Genomic DNA, 20,769 nt, shown 5'->3' with positions numbered 1-20,769 from the left:
CTCCGGGGTCCCGAGAGTGTCCAGCAAAATCCGTTAGAACCTCTCGGCTGGGGAACACACACTGAGGGGTGATGAGGCGTGGTCCTCGACTTCTCGACTCCAGGCATGCTCAGTAACCCGCGTATGAGCCTACTCTCAAAGTCCCGTCCCTGATCTCTATGTATCCATCTGGGAAGGCCACAGTGAACGAAATGCTTCTCCCCACAACACTTTGGCCACCGAGAACGCCCTCTGATCCTTGGTAGGGATATCTGGTGTAGTGGTCCGTGATGACTTAAGACGTTTGCCATGGAAGCCTTTTAGGACTGAGATTAGGAAAAACTTCTTCACACAGAGAGTGGTGAATCTGTGAAATTCTCTGCCACAGGAAACAGTTGAGGCCAGTACATTGGCTATATTTAAGAGGGAGTTAGATATGGCCCTTGTGGCTAAAGGGATCAGCGGGTATGGAGGGAAGGCTGGTACAGGGTTCTGAGTTGGACGATCAGCCATGATCATACTGAATGGCAGAGCACGCTAGAAGGGCCGAATGGCCTACTCCTGCACCTATTTTCTATGTTGCTGGCATCTGGCTCTATTGACAGGAAATGCATACACAGCAGGTCAAGGGGCCCCCGCACTCTGCAAGTGGGACAACGGAGCGGCCCTTGTAGGCAGCATCTTCCTCCGTATACATCGAATGCACGACTTGCAGTAGTCTTCGACCTCCGGCTTCATTTGGGGCCAGTAGAACCGGTCTCTGAGCAATCCATGGGTCTTGTCAACCTGCAGTTGACCTGCATCATCATGAAGTGACTTCAGCACAATCCTCTGGCGCTCCTCGAGCGAAAGCAGCTGGGAACGGCGAGGCCGGTCTGGAGGAGAGGTGACCCGGTACAGATCCTGGTTCCCCAACTCCAGTTTGTTCCACTCTCTCATCAGTAGAGATACGGCAGGGTGTTTCGTCTTTTCAGCTTGGGCCCTATCCCCTTTCGCAACAGCTGACCAAATGGTACCTATACAAGGGTCGGGAGATGGGGAGGAGGAGAAGATCGCGACGCAGCGCGCGCGGCCGCTCCGAATTGATATCGTATTTGTGAACTAGGATGCCGTACACAATCCTGATTTGATGGAGACAGCTGTGAGAAGCACGGAGGAACACCTGGAGAAACTTCTGAAATGCCCACCTCGCTGCCGCTGCTACTGTGCGATCGAGAATCCCCGGAGGGGGAGGCCCCAAATCCTCGGATTTGCCTGTTGCCGGGGCCGGGGTCGAAGCGCTCGGCAGAGATGGTGCTCGGTGTCGGAGAGCTGGTCGGAGGCTTGAAGTTTTCGGATGGACTCGGAGTTGGACTGTGGTCGGGTGCTTCCAGGGTGCTGCATCGGCAAGTTTGCGGCTGGAAGCTCATGACAGGAAGAGTTTCTTTTCCTTCTACTATCTGCGTGAGATGATGGGACTTTCGAGAGACTTTGAGACTTTTTTTTACCGTGCCCAGGGTCTGTTCTTTATCAAATTACGGTATTGCTTTGCACTGTTGTCACTATATAAGATTATGAAGACCCGTAGTCCCCTTTTATTGTCATTTAGTAATGCATGCGTTAAGAAATGATACATTATTTCCTCCAGTGTGATATCACAAAACACAGGACAAACCAAGACTTAAAAAAACTGACAAAACCACATAATTATAACATATAGTTACAACAGTGCAACAATACCATAACTTGATGAAGAAGTCCATGAGCACAGTAAAGTTCAAAGTCTCTCAAATGTCCCACACTCACGCAGACGGGAGAAGGAAGAAAAACCCTCCCTGCCATGCCGACCACAATCCGACTCTGAGTCATCCAAAAACTTCGAGCTCTGATCAGCTCTCCGACACCGAGTACTGAGCGCCATCTCTGTGCGAGCGATTCGACCTCTTTCTCGGTTGCCAAAAGCAGACAAGGCCGGGGATTTTGAAGCCTACCCTCCAAAAGATTCCAGACCGCGCAGTAACGACAGCAGCGAACGAGCGTTTCAGAAATTTTTCCAGATGTTCCTCTGTGCTTTCACGTCCATTCTCCATCAAATCAGAATTGTCCACGGCCCCTATCTAACAGATACAACGTCACTTTTCACTGGAGAGCTGCGCGCGCACGGCGCGCTGCCATCTTCTCCTCCTGCCAATATGTTATAATTATGTGGTTTTTGTCAGTTTTTCAGTCGGTTTGTCATGTGTTTCTGTGATATCATTCTGGAAAAACATTGTATCATTTCTTAATGCATGCATTACTAAATGACAATAAAAGAGGACTGAGTGTCCTCATAATCTAATCTTGCTGAGCAATGGCCACTTACCCTGGACTCAACTCAGGCCACTGCTTTGTATTCAGAACGGTCAGGTTGCAGTAATGGCACATCAGAAGCTCCCAAGCTGCTTGATCCTGCCCCAGCCTTGCCTTTGACTTCCCCATGGCTGGAAACTGACATGTTGCTTTACCTTCAGGTGCAGGAACACTCGCTCAGTCTCCGTCCATTTCCAGTCCTTCACGCGCCCATCGGAGACAGCATCAGCATTGACGTTCCGGCTCCCCGGCCGGTACTTCAGGCTGAAATCATGGGCAGACAATGCCGCCGACCACTGATGGCCTGTGGCATCCAGTTTCGCAGGGGTCAGGATACAAGTTAAGGGATTGTTGTCCATCCTCGCCTCGAACTTGACATAGAAACATAGAAAATAGGTGCAGGAGTAGGCCATTCGGCCCTTTGAGCCTGCACCGCCATTTATTATGATCATGGCTGATCATCCAACTCAGAACACCGCCCCAGCCTTCCCTCCATACCCCCTGACCCCCGTAGCCACAAGGGCCATATCTAACTCCCTCTTAAATATAGCCAATGAACTGGCCTCAACTGTTTCCTGTGGCAGAGAATTCCACAGATTCACCACTCTCTGAGTGAAGAAGTTTTTCCTAATCTCGGTCCTAAAAGGCTTCCCCTCTATCCTCAAACTGTGGCCCCTCGTTCTGGACTTCCCCAACATCGGGAACAATCTTCCTGCATCTAGCCTGTCCAATCCCTTTAGGATCTTATACGTTTCAATCAGATCCCCCCTCAATCTTCTAAATTCCAATGAGTACAAGCCCAGTTCATCCAGTCTTTCTTCATATGAAAGTCCTGCCATCCCAGGAATCAATCTGGTGAACCTTCTCTGTACTCCCTCTATGGCAAGGATGTCTTTCCTCAGATTAGGGGACCAAAACTGCACACAATACTCCAGGTGTGGTCTCACCAAGGCCCTGTACAACTGCAGTAGTACCTCCCTGCTCCTGTACTCGAATCCTCTCGCTATAAATGCCAGCATACCATTCGCCTTTTTCACCGCCTGCTGTACCTGCATGCCCACTTTCAATGACTGGTGTATAATGACACCCAGGTCTCGTTGCACCTCCCCTTTTCCTAATCGGCCACCATTCAGATAATCTGTTTTCCTATTTTTGCCACCAAAGTGGATAACTTCACATTTATCCACATTAAATTGCATCTGCCATGAATTTGCCCACTCACCCAACCTATCCAAGTCACCCTGCATCCTCTTAGCATCCTCCTCACAGCTGACACTGCCGCCCAGCTTCGTGTCACCCGCTGGGTGGCAGTGTTAGCTGTGAGGAGGATGCTGAGACATGATATGGATAATCACTCATCTTACCCATCAATGCCTGGAACTCCAATTTGTGCGTGGGGTAGTTGTGCTCGCAGGGCGACAGACTCCGGCTGACAAAAGCGGCAGGTTTTGACCCCGTGCCTGATCCTGATATAGTATGCCCCCAAAGCTGGCGTCTGTATGCACTACACACGACAACTGGGGGTTTGCAGAGGCTAACGCTGGTGCTTTAGTCAGCGGCTCCTTCAGCTGAAAGGCCTCTTCACGTTTCGCATCCTATCTCACTCCGAAAGGCTAAGATAATCTTTACTGTCTCCTCTATTCGTTCTTCTCCCGTTCTTCCCCAAGGGAGGGTAACCGCACAGAAGCTGATTCAAGGAGTGACTCACTTCCGACTAATCCCTCACGAACCTCCGATAGTACCCGCAGAACCCAGGCAACAAGTGTAAGGCGCTCACATTCTTGGCCCTTGGTCACGTGGTCACCGCCTCTACCGTAGCCGGATCCGTAGCTACTCCATCTCATAAGACCATGTGCCCAACTTAGCTGGCGGACGTCTTGCAGAATTGGCATTTGTCCGGGGAAAGTTTGAACCCTTCAGCTTTCAGGCGGCCCAGCAGCTTCAGTAGCCTCGCCACATGCTCTTCTGGGGTGGACCCGAACACTGTGAGATCATCCAGGTACACTAGTACCTCGAGCAAGTTCATATCCCCAACAGTTTTCTCCATGACATGTTGAAATGTTGCTGGTGCTCCTGATATGTCAGCAACATTTCCATTTTTCTATTTTCTATTTATGATTTATAATTTAAATTTTTAATATTTACTAATGTTTACTACTTTTTATATTTAATATTTGTAATCCAGGGAGCGGGAAGCGCAGAATCAAATGTCGCTGTGATGATTGTACGTTCTAGTATCAATTGTTTGGCGACAATAAAGTATAAAGTATGTCCTGGGGCATCCTTTCTAACTGAAAGAATCCAAGTGGACATATGAATGCTGTCTTCTTTTTGTCAGCTGCTCTCATGGGTATCTGATAATGCCCACCCCTCAGGCCCAGCACACTGAACCATTTTACTTCACTCAGGCAGGCCAGTTCTCGATCCGTGGAACAGTATATTGGTCTGGGACTGTATGTCGGTTCAGTGTCCAATACACTCGTACCTCCTCCTCCTTCACCTCCACCTCCACGATGGGTGACACATCGAGACTCCTTGACTGATAATTCCAGCTTCAACTGATGCTGCCAGACATCCTCCACCTCTGCTGGTGCTAATCGTCGAGACCTTTCTCTGACGGGGGCGTCCTCCCTCGCTCAGATGGAGTGGCGAGTACTCTCGGGGCAACCCGCATCAAACTCGGTCGGTAGAAAAGACATCCTCGAACTTTTGACATCTTCTCCGTCAGTCTCCTTCCCCAACTCTCGGGTACTTGGGGAGTCGCCAAAGTTGAGCGACTTGGCTGTCAACTTTCCTGATTGGGGGGGGGGGGTGTTGTCTCACTGGAAAACTAGACATTACGATCACTGGGAAAGGATGTGCCGTTGGCTTCCCCCTCGCCTGAGGGTGACCTCTCTCTCCGAGGTGTCCCTGACGGTCACCGTCACCCTGTTTATGTGTACGGCCGAGGGTTTCTGCAGCTCGGGCCTCACCAGCACCCCAGCAGGTAAGCGTGGTGTAGCATCTTTGTGGTCTTCCGGCATTCAGGCATTCCGGGAAATTTGGGGTTTCCTGTCGCCCTAGCCACATCCCCCAGGCCGTGACTCGACAGGTTTGGGCTGGGTGTACCACACAGTTCCTCGTTTGTGCTCTCCACCCGGCCTAGGATGAGCTTGTACTTTCTCAAAAGCGGCCCTGAACACTGAGGTTTTCAGAAAGCTCTCTCCAGTCCTCTCCTTGCAGGCTCCCACTAGCCTCTTCACAATACGAGTATTGGGGTTCCCTCAAGGATGGAAACTTCACCCTTCTCAACCAGGTCCGGACACACTCAACACCAACATATCAGGGACCTCATCTGCTTCCAAAAACTCCAGCTTCAACGACAAGTAACCGTCATACGAGTAGTCATCAGTTCTAAAGCCCCAAAGCTCCAGGGCACTGAGTGGCGTCAGTGCCAAACGCATCAAGTAACAATTACGGGAGGATCTGTACAGAACCTGTGACAAGGATGGCTCTAGCATAAATACCCTCGATCCGCAGGGATACACTGGCCCCACGAAGGAGTCTGAAGGATTTGGTACATCAACAAATAGAAACATAGAAAATAGGTGCAGGAGTAGGCCATTCAGCCCTTCAAGCCTACACCGCCATTCAGTATGATCATGGCTGATCATCCAACTCAGAACCCTGTACCTGCCTTCTCTCCATACCCCCTGATCCTTTTAGTCACAAGGGCCATATCTAACTCTCTCTTTATAGCCAAGGAACTGGCCTCAACTGTTTCCTGTGGCAGAGAATTCCACAGATTCACCACTCTCTGTGTGAAGTTTTTCCTAATCTCGGTCTTAAAAGGCTTCCCCTTTATCCTCAAACTGTGACCCCTCGTTCTGGACTTCCCCAACATTGGGAACAATCTTCCTGCATCTAGCCTGTCCAATCCCTTTAGGATTTTATACGTTTCAATAAGATCCCCCCCTCAATCTTCTAAATTCCAGCGAATATAAGCCTTGTCGATCCAGTCTTTCATCATATGAAAGTCCTGCCATCCCAGGAATCAATCTGGTGAACCTTCTTTGTACTCCCTCTATGGCAAGGATGTCTTTCCTCAGATTAGGGGACCGACACAATACTCCAGGTGTGGTCTCACCAAGGCCTTGTACAACTGCAGTAGTGCCTCCCTGCTCCTGTACTCGAATCCTCTTGCTGTAAATGCCAGCATACCATTCACCTTTTTCACTGCCTGCTGTACCTGCATGCCCACTTTCGATGACTGGTGTATAATGACACCCAGGTCTCGTTGCACCTCCCCTTTTCCTAATCGGCCACCATTCAGATAATACACTCAAAACTTCTATAGATGTACCGTGGAGAGCATTCTGACAGGCTGCATCACTGTCTGGTATGGGGGGTGGGTGAGGTCTGGGGGATGAGGGGCTACTGCACAGGACCAAAAGAAGCTGCAGAAGGTTGTAAATCTAGTCAGCTCCATCTTGGGCACTAGCTTACAAAGTACCCAGGGCATCTCCAGGGAGAAGTGTCTCGGAAAGGCAGCGTCCATTATTAAGGACCCCCAGCACCACGACATGCCCTTTTCTCACTGTTATCATCAGGGAGGAGGTACAGGAGCCTGAAGACACACAGTCAGTGATTCAGGAACAGCTTCTTCCCCTCTGCCATCAGGGAGGAGGTACAGGAGCCTGAAGGCACACACTCAACGACTCAGGAACAGCTTCTTCCCCTCTGCCATCAGGGAGGAGGTACAGGAGCCTGAAGACACACACTCAACGATTCAGGAACAGCTTCTTCCCCTCTGCTCTCCGATTCCTAAATGGATGTTGAACCCATGAACACTACCTCACTTTTTAAATATATATTATTTCTGTTTTGGCACGATTATAAATCTTTTCAATGTACTGTAATTTACTTCTTTGCCCGTTCCCCAAAACTATCTAAGTCTCTCTGCAGGCTCTCTGTTTCCCTCAACACTACCTGCTCCTCCACCTATCTTTGTATCATCGGCAATTTTAGCCACAAATACATTAATCTCATAGTCCAAATCATTGACGTACATTGTAAAAAGCAGTGGTCCCAACACCGACCCCTGTGGAACTCCACTGGTAACCGGCAGCCAGCCAGAATAGAATCCCTTTATTCCCACTCTCTGTTTTCTCCCGATCAGCCAATGCTCCACCCATGCTAGTAACTTCCCTGTAATTCCATGGGCTCTTATCTTGCTAAGCAGCCTCACGTGCAGCACCTTGTCAAAGGCCTTCTGAAAATCCAAATACAGCGCATCTACTACATTTCCTTTGTCTCCCCTGCTTGTAATTTCCTCAAAGAATTGCAGTAGGTTTGTCAGGCAGGATTTTCCTTTCAGGGAACCTTGCTGGCTTTGGTCTATCTTGTCATGTGCCTCCAGGTACTGAGGGGTATCTCCCTTTTCTTTCTCCCATGGCCTTCTGTCCTCTCCTATCAGATTCCCCCTCATCAAGCTCTGTATCTCTTTCACCAATCAACTTCCCAGCTCTTTACTTCACTCCCCCCCCCCCCACCGGATTCACCTCTCATCTACCATCTTGTACTACTTTTTTCCCTCCCCCCACTTTATTATACTGATTTCTCCCCACTTCCTTTCTGGAAGAAGGGTCTCGTCCCGAAACATTGACTGTACTCCTTTTCCACAGATGCTGCCTGACCTGCTGAGTTCCTCCACCATTTTGTCTGTGTTGCTCGGATTTCCAGCAACTGCAGATCTTCTTGTGTTTATCAGTTTTTTTTTTCCCTTGAAACAAGCGGTGTAAAAACAAACAAACAAATAATGTTGGCTATTAAGTAACTTCAGCCCTCCTTGAAACCCTTGTGTCAGATTAAATCTGAAGGTCTGGTTAAATCTGCATCTTTCCCCCCAACAATCAGTGGTCTCCAAATTCAGTTCATCAGTGTCATTGTGCGCCGTGTCGCATGACGTGGGTGATCACGGTCTTTGCGTAACTGAGTGTTCTTGGTGAAGAAAGAGTGTGAGAGATCGATGGACAGCCGAAGAGAGAGATGTTTGTATGTTGTAGTGTTCATGGATTCATTATCCATTCAGAAATTAGATGGCAGAGGGGAAGAAGCTGTTCCTGATTGCTGGTCTGGGTGCAGGTCGATGGGACTAGGCTAATCTGTAGTCTGGCATGGGCTAGATGGGCCGAAGGGCCTGCTTCTGTGCGGGGGTGTAGTGTAAATCTTCAGTGGATTTCAACTCGAGTTCTCAGAGACAGTACTGCTCCGTCTGCCGGTACAGAATTTGAAAATCAGCTCCAGATTGAGCTGCACAGCACATGATGCATGCAGCCTGTCACCGGGGTGATCTTCCCTTCCTCATAAATACAACCCTCAGCTGTCTGGCTAAATGCCAGGCCCCATTACGCAAAGTAATGACGTTCTCTGTGTCCGGACTCTCAGCCATAATGGAGCTGTCATCCTTCGCCTTGTTTGATGTACCTGGTGACCGAAACGTAATTTACTAAAATGTCAGCTATTGCAATGACGTTCGTTTGCTTTGTTGAGACCCAGATATAGGAAGCCTTCAGTCAACAGCCTCCAGTAGTCATACTTCAGAGAATAAACACAGAAGCTGAGCTGTGGTGACAGTAGGGTGGCATGTTCGTTCACCTCTTAGCTCTTCTCTCATGTCAATGGAACCAGTATGTCTCTAAGTATATATGGATACAGCATTTAAACTGTAGCGTGGGAAATGACCTCTCCCGGTAGAAGTTTAAATCCAAAGCAGACTTCGGCAGGTGTGCATGCCTAGCAGACAACACCGCGCTTTACGGTACTGGAGACCCGGGGTTGAATTCCCGCCGCTGTCTGTAAGGGGATTGTTCGTTCTCTTCATTCTTCTCAAACAAAAAAATCAGTGAAAACTCTACGAAGTTCCCAGGGGGGGAAAAAATCATTCCTGCAGCTTCAAGTCTTCCCTCATTTCTCTGTGATGTTGTCCAACATTCGCTTCTGTATGTTAGTGTGGAATGAACGTAGTACCGCTGCACTCTGAGTTTCACAGTCATACTTTATTGATCCCGGGGGAAATTGGTTTTCGTTACAGTTGCACCATAAATAATAAATAGTAATAGAACCATAAATAGTTAAATAGTAATATGTAAATTATGCCAGGAAATCAGTCCAGGACCAGCCTATTGGCTCAGGGTGTCTGACCCTCCAAGGGAGGAGTTGTAAAGTTTGATGGCCACAGGCAGGAATGACTTCCTATGACGCTCTGTGTTGCATCTCGGTGGAATGAGTCTCTGACTGAATGTACTCCTGTGCCCAACCAGTACATTATGTAGTGGATGGGAGACATTGACCAAGATGGCATGCAACTTAGACAGCATCCTCTTTTCAGACACCACCGTCAGAGAGTCCAGTTCCATCTCCACAACATCACTGGACGTATGAAGGAGTTATTGATTCTGTTGGTGTCTGCTACCCTCAGCCTGTTGCCCCAGCACAGAACAGCAAACATGATTGCACTGGCCACCACAGACTCGTAGAACATCCTCAGTATCGTTCGGCAGATGTTAAAGGACCTCAGTCCCCTCAGGAAATAGAGACGGTTCTGACCCTTCTTGTAGACAGCCTCACCCATAACAGCTGTGTTATTTAGTATCTTGCTCAAACGCTCAGAGAATTATTCAAACTATAAAGTTAAACTACAGATATGGAATAAAATATGCATAATCATACCCCAGCAAGTATCGGCATCCGTTAGTCTTGTGAGACCATGGATTTGCGCCTTGGAAGGTTTCCAGGGCGCAGGCCTGGGCAAGGTTGTATGGAAGACCGGTAGTTGCCCATGCTGCAAGTCTCCCCTCTCCACGCCACCGATGTTGTCCAAGGGAAGGGCGCTAGGGCCGATACAGCTTGGCACCAGTGTCATCGCAGAGCAATGTGTGGTTAAGTGCCTTGCTCAAGGACACAACACACTGCCTCAGCTGAGGCTCGACCTAGCAACCTTCAGATCACTGGACTGATGCCTTAACCACTTGGCCACGCGCCGACACAACAGCAATACACCAGCAAGTATTTACAATACAAGCAGCCTGATAAGTTTGTACCTTCTCCCCGTGACCGTGTGGGTTTCCTCCCCCAGTCCAAAGACGTACCGGCTGGTAGGTTAATTGGTCGTTGAAAATTGTCCTGTGATTAGGCTGGGATGAATGGCGGGGGGGTGGAATTGCTGGATGGCATAGCTTGAAGGGCTGGAAGAGCCTACTCAGTTCATTAGGTTTCAGTTGGTACATTTAACATCAGGGAAATATATTTAGTACACATCCTGAAATTATTTTTCTTCACAAACATCCACCCAAACAGAGGAGTGCCCCAAAGAATAAATGAGAGTCAACTATTAGAACCCCAAAGCCATGCCCCCCAACTCCCCCCTCCCATGCATAAACAGCAGCAAGGCAACGACACTCCCCCCCACCAGCAAAAAAGCCTCGTTCTCTCTTCCCCCCCCCCCCCCCCACGGGACACTCAAGCACGCAGCAAAGCATTGATAAAGACAAAGACTTGCAGTACCCACAAAGGCTACCTTTAAACCCGGTATTTGACATACCACTGTGTGTGTGTGTCTCTGTGTGTCTCTCTCTCTCTCTCTCTCTCTCTCTCTCCCCCTCCTCTCTCTCTCTCTCCCCCCCCCCCCGTGCCCAAAGAACTCGGGTCTCTGGGTACGTGACCAGCTCGCCGCTTTCGACCTTCCGTCTCCCACGACGCATCAGGTGGCGCTGCCGACCTCGAGTTCGCCCGCTTCCCGAGCCACAAAAATCCCTCACCCTGAAGGCGCACTGGTCTTCCAGGCCGCGTCCTTGAGATGTCGAAAAACGGCCGGTCGCGAGTCCCCAAGAGCGGGTCCTGTTTCCGCAAAGGACCAAAGTCAGCGCGTAACTCCAGGTCAGGGTCTTCAAAAGAACCCTGAAAGGGAAAAATAGAGACGTTAAAGATAGAAATGAAGCTGTTTCAGAAGATGTGAGCAAAGGAGCCGCCGTTAGGCGCCATCGTTCTCCGCGCCGCATCTCAATAAGTAATCGAATTTTAACATTCGGTCTCACAGGATCTCGTTTGGGGGAGGGCCACATCTCCTTCACTAACAAAGATGCTCGGCTGAGGATGTCTCCCTTGTAGCAGCTGGTAAAATTCCATCTTCTCCACCCCCCCCCCCGGAACATACTGGTTGCAATTCTACGCTGGCATCCGTGGAGAGCATCAGCCATTGCTGCCTGGTTTGGGGCAGCGTCCTCTTAAAATGTCTGAAACCGTTAGGCCATGGCTGCCGTATCCCTCCGCTGCAGGATTTGTACACGTACAGGGTAAAGAAGCGAGCGGGGAGGAAAAAAAATCATTGTGGACACTACCCACCCTGCAAACTGTCTTTTCCTACCCCCCCCTTGTTAGAGAGCTCTATAGGGCCACTGAAACAACTGAACTTCATGCCGTCTTATAAATTTCTTCCCATCTGATCAACCATTCTGTTTAGTCACCCCTGTGTCTCCCTCTCATTTTACCCCATTACCGCACCGTAAGCACTTTGAATCACTTTCGTATCAGGCTGTTTATATTGTGAATACTTGCTGGTGTATAATTATGTGTATTTTATTCCATATCTGTATTTAACCTTATTCTTTGTGTAATTGGGAATTGAGTATAGGAACAAAGAGGTCCTTCTGCAGTTGTACAGGGCCCTGGTGAGACCACACCTGGAATATTGTGTACAGTTTTGGTCTCCAAATTTGAGGAAGGACATTCTAGCTATGGAGGGAGTGCAGTGGAGGTTCACGAGGTTAATTCCCGGGATGGCGGGACTGTCATATGTTGAAAGATTGGAGCGACTGGGGTTGTGTACACCAGAATTTAGAAGGATGAGAGGGAATCTGATTGAAACATATAAGATTATTAAGGGATTGGACACGCTAGAGGCAGGAAACATGTTCCCGATGTTGGGGGAGTCCAGAACCAGAGGCCACAGTTTAAGAATAAGGGGTAAGACAATTTAGAACGGAGTTGAGGAAAAACTTTTTCACACAGAGGGTTGTGGTTCTGTGGAATGCTCTGCCTCAGAAGGCAGTGGAGGCCAATTCTCTGGATTCTCTCAAGAAAGAGTTAGATAGAGCTCTTAAAGATAGCGGAGTGAAGGGATATGGGGAGAAGGCAGGAAAAGGGATACTGATTGTGGATGATCAGCCATGATCACAGTGAATGGCAGTGCTGGCTCGAAGGGCCAAATGGCCTACTCCTGCACCTATTGTCTATTGTAATTCTTTGAGCGTTTGAGCAAGATGCTAATTAACACGGTTTCTATGGCTGTGAAGCTCAGAGTGAGGGAAGACTCAAGGCTGCAGAAACATTTTTTTTTTGAGAACCTTGCGGAGTTTTCATGTTCTCTTCTGAGGAGAATGACGAAAGTATTGCGGGAGGACAGGGTCACGAGCGAGGAAGCATCACGACAAGCCGGAGTAAGAGGAGAGCTGATATCCTCAGTCGGGGGCGGAGGGGGGGGAGCATTTGGCATCTCTGGGACACGTACTGAGGAAAGAGTAGCCCGAACACCTCGCAGTGACGGGGGAGAAGTTGATGGCGGTGGGGGAAGGGGACTCGCGGCCGACAGCTCGTGATGTGAAGTGATGGGCGGGCAAAAGTTTTGATGAGCTGATCAGCTTAGAGGAAACCTACAGCACAATACAGACCCTTTGGCCCACAATGCTGCACCAAACGTGTACTTGTTTCAGAAATTGCCTCGGGTTACCCATAGCTCTCTAAGAGGACAGATGGAAGGCCATGATCGTCCATGTCATATGACACAGCACATGACGAACGAATAATTTTTTTAAAAACGCAAACACGAGGAATTCTGCAGACGCTGGAAATTCAAGCAACGCACATCAAAGTTGCTGGTGAGCGCAGCAGGCCAGGCAGCAACTCTGGGAAGAGGTACAGTCGACGTTTCGGGCCGGGACCCTTCGTCAGGACTAACTGAAGGAAGAGCTAGTTAGAGATTTGAAAGGGGACGGGGAGGGGGAGATCCGAAATGATAGGAGAAGACAGGAGGGGGAGGGATGGAGACAAGAGCTGGACAGGTGATTGGCAAAAGGGATATGAGAGGATCATGGGACAGGAGGTCCAGGGAGAAGGAAAAGGCGGAGGGGGGGGAGCCCAGAGGATGGGCAAGGGGTACAGTCAGAGGGACAGAGGGAGAAAAAGGAGAGAGAGAGAGAGAAAGAATGTGTGTATATAAATAAATAACGGATGGGGTACGAGGGGGAGGTGGGGCATTAGCGGAAGTTAGAGAAGTCAATGTTCATGCCATCAGGTTGGAGGCTACCCAGACGGAATATAAGCTCTTGGCTCCATCCTTCCCCCTCCTGTCTTCTCCTATCATTTTAGATCTTCCCCTCCCCCTCACACTTTCAAATCTCTTACTAGCTCTTCTTTCAGTTCGTCCTGACGAAGGGTCTCGGCCCGAAACGTCGACTGTACCTCTTCCTAGAGATGCTGCCTGGCCCGCTGCGTTCACCAGCAACTTTGTGTGTTGGTTGAATAATTTTTTATGTAATTCTTTATAACTGTTGAATATTGTTGACCTTTGCATGTCACACCTTGACCAACACAAAAATACCTAATACGTGCATAATGGTGAATAAGGTTGCTCCTTTTGGTTAAATCTAGCACTTGTCTTCCTTGCTAACAACTTGATCCTGTCTGACATTCCCCTTCGTAGAATTTTCACCAGGGCAGGGGTTCCCAACCCGGGGTCGGCAGGCCACTAGCTTAATGGTATTGGTCCACGGCAGTGGGAAAAAGCTGGGAGCCCCTGCTCTGGAACCTTGCTGCACCCAGATCTGCAGCTTTGGTCTCTGTGGAGTGACCCGCAAATAAAACGAACGATCTCTGAGCTGCGGAAGCCATGATACTCAGGCGTACAAGGTCATTGCGATCGGCACCGATTCAGGGCTTGTCGTGTTCTGCTGCTAATTCGACTTTTTGTTCACTCAGGTTGGACGTGCCAAAGGTGTCCTCAAAAACTTTCTGATCGAACCATTCATACCGCACAGACAGGTTGGTCAAACAGCCCACGTTTTTTAAAAATAAAATGTATAACTTGCTGTCTTTATTCGGTCAGCAGCAGGGAATATATGAAAGGGGCCCGGCATCCTTTTCAGTCGTCCGAGCAATACAGTCGTGCTTACTTTCTCCACCTGCCTCCCCCGCCCCTCAAGGTAGAGCTAATTGTTTGCGATCCTGATTTGAGACAGCTTGTCAGAATTTTAATAAGGCTCTCTCAGCGGGAGTTAAACCTATTCCCCCCCCGAGCTATGAGAAGTGGAGCGAGCGTGAAAAGCAGTCAGCGGGACAAAACTGTGACAGTTTATTTAATTGTAGATCATTAAGGGACCCTGGTTTATAAACAAAGTGGGGTGGAGGGGCTGGGAATCAAATCAGAATCTGCCGTGAAGTTTGTTGCTTTGCGGGAGCGGTGCATTTCAATACATAATGGCTACTGGCTGTCTGTTCCGCCGCTGGCGTTTTAGGCCGGGAGTGAAGCTCCCCCCATCTCTGCCTGTCTGTACAGTCACACTCAGGTGCAGAAGGATTCTTCATTGCTGTTTCCGTGACTCTTTTTTTTTTACCAGTCCTGAACCTGGAGGACCAGAGGACCGCTCTCGGTCTGGCCTCTACCCTTTGACCTGTTAGGCGTGGGTGACCCGATCAGGAGCCCCGACTCCAGCCAACGTAGCTCTCCGGGTCACTGAGGCCCACAAGCCTCCAAACCCCACGACAAGGTTGTGGTCCCTCTTGGAGGACATAATGAGTTTAAAAATAGAAATTACAATAAGAGATATTTAAGTAATCAGAACAAGGAGAGCCAAAAAAAACAAAAATCGGTAGTGAGGTAGTGTTCGTTGTCCATTCAGAAATCTGCTGGTGGTGGGGAAGCAGAATTTGAGTTTGTGCTTTCCTGTGATGAGAAGAGGGCATCTGCTGAGTGTTGGTGGGTCCTCAAATGACGGATGCTGTCTTTTTTGAGGCATTGCCTGGTGAAGGTGCTTTCTGCTGGGGGGCGGGGGTAGGCAAGCTAGTGCCCGTGGTGGGGAGCTTTTTCTAGATCCTGTGTGGTGTTCCCTCCATCCTCGGGGGGGGGGGGTGTCGCAACTCGCTGGGCCGAGTATTCTGCCCCTGCGTCTTGCGGACTTGGGTTGCATTAGTACTTCATAGAAAGCGTCGAGGCCCAAATGGTATTGTGGTTTGTCCAGTTCTGGTCGCCTCACTATAGGGAGGATGTGGAAGCGTTGGAAAGGGTACAGAGGAGATTTACCAGGATGCTGCCTGGTTTAGAGAGTATGCATTATGATCAGAGATTAAGGGAGCTAGGGCTCTGCTCTTTGGAGAGAAGGAGGATGAGAGGAGACATGATAGAGGTGTACAAGATAATAAGAGGAATAGATAAGAGTGAACACAAAATAATCTGCAGATGCTGGGGCCAAAGCAACACTCACAACAAGCTGGAGGAACTCAGCAGGTCGGGCAGCATCCGTGGAAAAGATCGGTCTTTTCCACGGATGCTGCCCAACCTGCTGAGTTCCTCCAGCTTGTTGTGAGAATAGATAAGAGTGGATAGCCAGCACCTCTTCCCCAGGGCACCACTGCTCAGTACAAGAGGACATGGCTTTAAGGTAAGGGGTGGGAAGTTCAAGGGGGATATTAGAGGAAGGTTTTTTACTCAGAGTGGTTGGTGCGTGGAATGCACTGCCTGAGTCAGTGGTGGAGGCAGATACACTAGTGAAGTTTAAGAGACTACTAGACAGGTATATGGAGGAATTTAAGGTGGGGAGTTATATGGGAGGCAGGGTTTGAGGGTCGGCACAACATTGTGGGCCGAAGGGCCTGTAATGTGCTGTAGTATTCTGTGTTCTATGAGTAGGGTATTTCTTTCAAACAAGATCTCTTGCTCTTTCCAGAGGTGTAAATTATGACCGCGGGTAGGTGGGGAAGTATTTTTTTTTGGGGGGGAGAAGGGTAGTGGTATCTCATTTGTATTCAATGACGTCTCGAACGGTCCTTTGCCAGGAGGAAGAATTTTACGTGTGCGTCTACGCTGCCCGGGAGGGTGACTACGTCCTGTTCCACCACGAGGGCGGGGTGGACGTCGGGGATGTCGACTCCAAGGCCTGCAAGCTGCTTGTCGAAGTGGACGGGAAGCTGAGTGAGCAGGACGTCTGCACTCACCTGCTGCAGCACGTGCCCGCGAACAAGAAGAGGTAGCACTTGGTTTGAAAATAAAGCTCCCCACCCCCTTGTAATTTCAGGATTGTTTAACGCCATTCCCAGTGTACGAGTGTGAAGGAGAGTGACATAATTGTTACTCTGGATCTAATGCAGCACACAAAAAAAAACCCACAATCAGATGAATAACACAATGATAAACGTAATATATATAAATATGTACGATAGACATCAATTGTACACTTGAACCCCGCTTAACGCTGAGGAGGCATTCCTCGGAGGTTGAGCGCTTTGTAAATCAGCACTATACGGGGTGGTTATAACATTACGCAGATGGACATGGCTGGATAGGTACATTTAACGTCAGAGAAATGTATACAATATACGTCCTGAAATTCTTTTTCTTCCCAAACGTCCGTGGAAACAGAGGAGTGCCCTAAAGAACGAATGACGGTTAAAGGGAGATCCACTGGGAGATCGTTTTGCTGAACACCTACGCTCTGTCCGCCAGAGAAAGCAGGATCTCCCAGTGGCCACACATTTTAATTCCACATCCCATTCCCATTCTGACATGTCTATCCACGGCCTCCTCTACTATAAAGATGAAGCCACACTCGGGTTGGAGGAACAACACCTTATATTCCGTCTGGGTAGCCTCCAACCTGATGGCATGAACATAGACTTCTCTAACTTCCGCTAATGCCCCACCTCCCCCTCGTACCCCATCCGTTATTTATTTATATACACACATTCTTTCTCTCTCTCTCTCTCCTTTTTCTCCCTCTATCCCTCTCACTATACCCCTTGCCCATCCTCTGGGTTCCCTCCCCCTTTTCCTTCTCCCCGGGCCTCCTGTCCCATGATCCTCTCATATCCCTTTTGCCAATCACCTGTCCAGCTCTTGGCTCCATCTCTCCCCCTCCTGTCTTCTCCTATCATTTCGGATCTCCCCCTCCCCCTTTCAAATCTCTTACTAGTTCTTCCTCCAGTTAGTCCTGACGAAGGGTCTCAGCCCGAAACGTCGACTGTACCTCTTCCTAGAAATGCTGCCTGGCCTGCTGCGTTCACCAGCAACTGTTATGTGTGTTGAATGATGGTTAACCGTTGGAACCTCAAAGCCCCCCCCCCGCCCCAGTCCATGTAGCCAATATATATATCAAACCAGAGAGATATGATACTTGGTGTAAGCACGGTAATTCGTGGGAAAACAAACACGCAAAATAGACCTAACCTGTGGAGCAGCAACGGAGGGAAGCGGGTCGCAAATGAGAGGAAATCTGCAGATGCTGGAAATCCGAGCAACACGCGCAAAATGCAGGAGGAACTCAGCAGGCCAGGCAGCGTCTGTGGAGAAGAGTACAGTCGACGTTTCGGGCGGAAACCCTTCGTCAGTCCTGCCAAAGGGTTTCGGCCCGAAACGCCAACTGTACTTTCTTTTTTCTCCCCCTCTTGAGGGAAACGGGTGTCAGTTATGCCTTACAGGAGGGACCAGGCTGTGGGTTCTCCTCTGACTTTGTCTCTTTCTTCAAGAAGGCGTCGAGATTTGACTGCCTTCCCTTCAGCGTCCCCTCATGAAGCAGGAAATCAGCTCGGGAACGCCCCAAGTGGCTCCTTGAACAGGTCGCCTTCGTTGATGGTGACCTTGAGGTCGCCATGGCAGAAGCTTTTATCTGCTCAGCGCTTTTTATCGCAACTGTTCTGATCGTCTGTGTAGCCGGTTTTAAAGAGGCGCCAATGCCAGCCTGACCCTCACCAGCTTCCAAACGCCATTATCACTCGCAGTTTCACATCCGTGTGATGCTTTCCCCAGACATCCTAGACATACTCCACTCGCTGGAAGTTGCAGGCCGTTTTCCAGACTTTTACGGGTGGGGGGAAAAATGGAATAAATTTGGCTAGGGGGCAAGAACGTTCACACGCCGGGGGAGGAGGAGACGTGAACTAATACCTGATTAGCTCAGAGCCTATGTAAACCGCTCTCATTGGCTGATCGAATGTTTACTGTAATGGCGGCCGCTTTTGAGAAGTTTTAAGGGTCGTTTAGAATGAACACACGCACAGAACACACACACACACGCGCACAGAGAGACTGAGAGAGGCGCGCGTGCACGCACACACACACACACACACACACACGCACAGAGAGACCAGAGAGTTAGAGAGAGACAGACACACACACACACACAGACTGAGAGAGGCACACAGAGACTGAGAGAGGTACACACACGCGCAGAGAGACAGAGGCACACACACATGCACAGAGATACACGTGCGCAGACACATACACGCACAGAGGCACAGAGAGAGAGACACCCACAGAGAAACTGAGAGACAGACGCACGTGCGCACACAGAGACACACACACACACACACACACACACACACACACACACACACACACAGACTGAGAGAGACACACACACATGCACAGAGATACACGCGCCCAGACACATACACGCACAGAGAGAGAGAGAGAGAGACACACACAGACTGAGAGAGGCACACACACACGCACAGAGAGACACACATACACGCACCGAGAGAGGCGCGCGTGCTGAGAGACAGAGCCTGGTCAGATCGGTATGGAGAGCGAGCTGTTGCTTGTGTAGCGGGCTCTCCCTCTCCATGCAGCTGATATACCCAAAGGAACACTAGAGACCGATACAGTTTGTCACCAGGAGTTGCCGGTCAGCGTTGAACTCAACATAGGACTGCCTCAGGGTCTCCAGCTCCGGATTTTTTCCCTCAGGGTTTACTCCCGAAACCTTCCCCATGAGTGGGTCTAGCCGCAAGGCAGTGGAGGTTTGAGATCAGTTTTTCTTCTCCCAGATGATCTGCCAACCGCGGCTGATGAGCCCCATCTGCCCGGAGCGACTGGTTTTAAGGTGCCAGTGACCCGCCTTTGCCCCTTCTCCTGTCAGTAGAAACGGTTCCGCTGGGCTTAGTAGCTAAACCACACGTGAAGGCCGGGAGCTGGACTTGGTTGTCAGAGGCTGTTTGAGACGCACGCCAGTGAGAGCATTTAATAGGTAGTGGGAGCTTGTCCCCTTTACCACCCCCGGCTGTAACAAGCGGAAGGAACCAAAGTCAATCACTGGTGCGTCTGAAATAGTATTTTGGCCAGAATGGATCCTTCTTAAAAGCAAATACGTTTTAACAACAGTTCTGTGGTGTCACAGTTACTGTAACTAAGGCAGCTATCCACACTCTGTTCATAGTCAATTATGACTTGATTGTGCAGAGTATTTCGAACTGAGCCAAGTTCACGCGACCATCGGCCCGAAACGTCGACTGTTTATTCCTCTTCATAGGTGCTGCCCAATCCCTCCAGCATTGCGTGTGTGTGAACGATAACGTGGTTCAGTTTGAAATACTCTGCACAATCAAGTTGTAATTGACAGTAAATAGTGCACGTTAACTCCGATTCCCATTCCTGTTTTGACGTGTGGGTCCACGGCCTCCTCTTGTGTCATGGAGGGGCCACTCTCAGGGTGAAGGAGCAGCACCTTGTATTACTAGCTCTTACTAGCTCCTCTTTCAGTTAGTCCTGACCAAGGGTCTCAGACTGAAACGTCGACTGCACCTCTTCCTAGAGATGCTGCCTGGCCTGCTGCGTTCACCAGCAACTTTGATGTGTGTTGCTTGAATTTCCAGCATCTGCAGATTTCCTCGTGTTTACACCTTGTCTGGGTATTCACCAGCCTGATGGCTTGAACATCAATTTCTCCTTCTGGTTTGAAAACAACATTCCCTTACCCCTCCCCTCTTCTTTTATTCCCCACTCTAGGTTCCTATCTCTTCTCACCTGCCTATCACCTTCTTCCCTTTCTCCCGTTGGTCCCAACTTCTCTCCTATCAGGTTCCTTCCTTCCCAGCCCTTCACCTTTCCCACCCACTTGCCATCACCTTTCACCTTCTAGTGATAAAGTTTAAGGGAATGGGGGAATCTCAGATCCCTGTAAACAATAAATTAAGTACTGACTATGTCTGTGACTGCTGTGTGTTTGAATAATGTCTCACGGCTCCTTTCTTTGGAGCAAGATAAGGGTTAAAGTTTGCCCAGATCCACATGAGATGTCTCTGGGCTTTTCACACCTTTTGATTTTGACGAAAAGCAGTACCTGATGGAAATCAGACAGAACATTCCTTTCTTAATTGAAGCACAAATCTGACGGATGTTCTTATCTTTGTCATTAAGTTGAGGCTCCAGCAAACCAGGTA

The 20,769-nt window shown here is 49.4% G+C and overlaps 1 protein-coding gene across 1 annotated transcript in view; it reads left to right on the top strand.

Moving 5' to 3' along the window:
• Positions 1 to 20,769, top strand: part of LOC140191849 (ATP-citrate synthase-like) — a 255,506-nt gene that overhangs the window by 40,682 nt on the left and 194,055 nt on the right. The window contains exons 4-5 of the mRNA XM_072249640.1: positions 14,320 to 14,382; positions 16,393 to 16,583. Of these exons, the coding sequence (XP_072105741.1) occupies positions 14,320 to 14,382; positions 16,393 to 16,583 (254 nt within the window). The remainder of the gene's footprint in view (positions 1 to 14,319; positions 14,383 to 16,392; positions 16,584 to 20,769) is intronic.

The sequence above is a fragment of the Mobula birostris genome, chromosome X (genome assembly GCF_030028105.1).
Source record: "Mobula birostris isolate sMobBir1 chromosome X, sMobBir1.hap1, whole genome shotgun sequence".
Taxonomy (NCBI): Eukaryota; Metazoa; Chordata; class Chondrichthyes; order Myliobatiformes; family Myliobatidae; genus Mobula; species Mobula birostris.
This window is presented reverse-complemented; position numbering and strand designations above follow the sequence as displayed.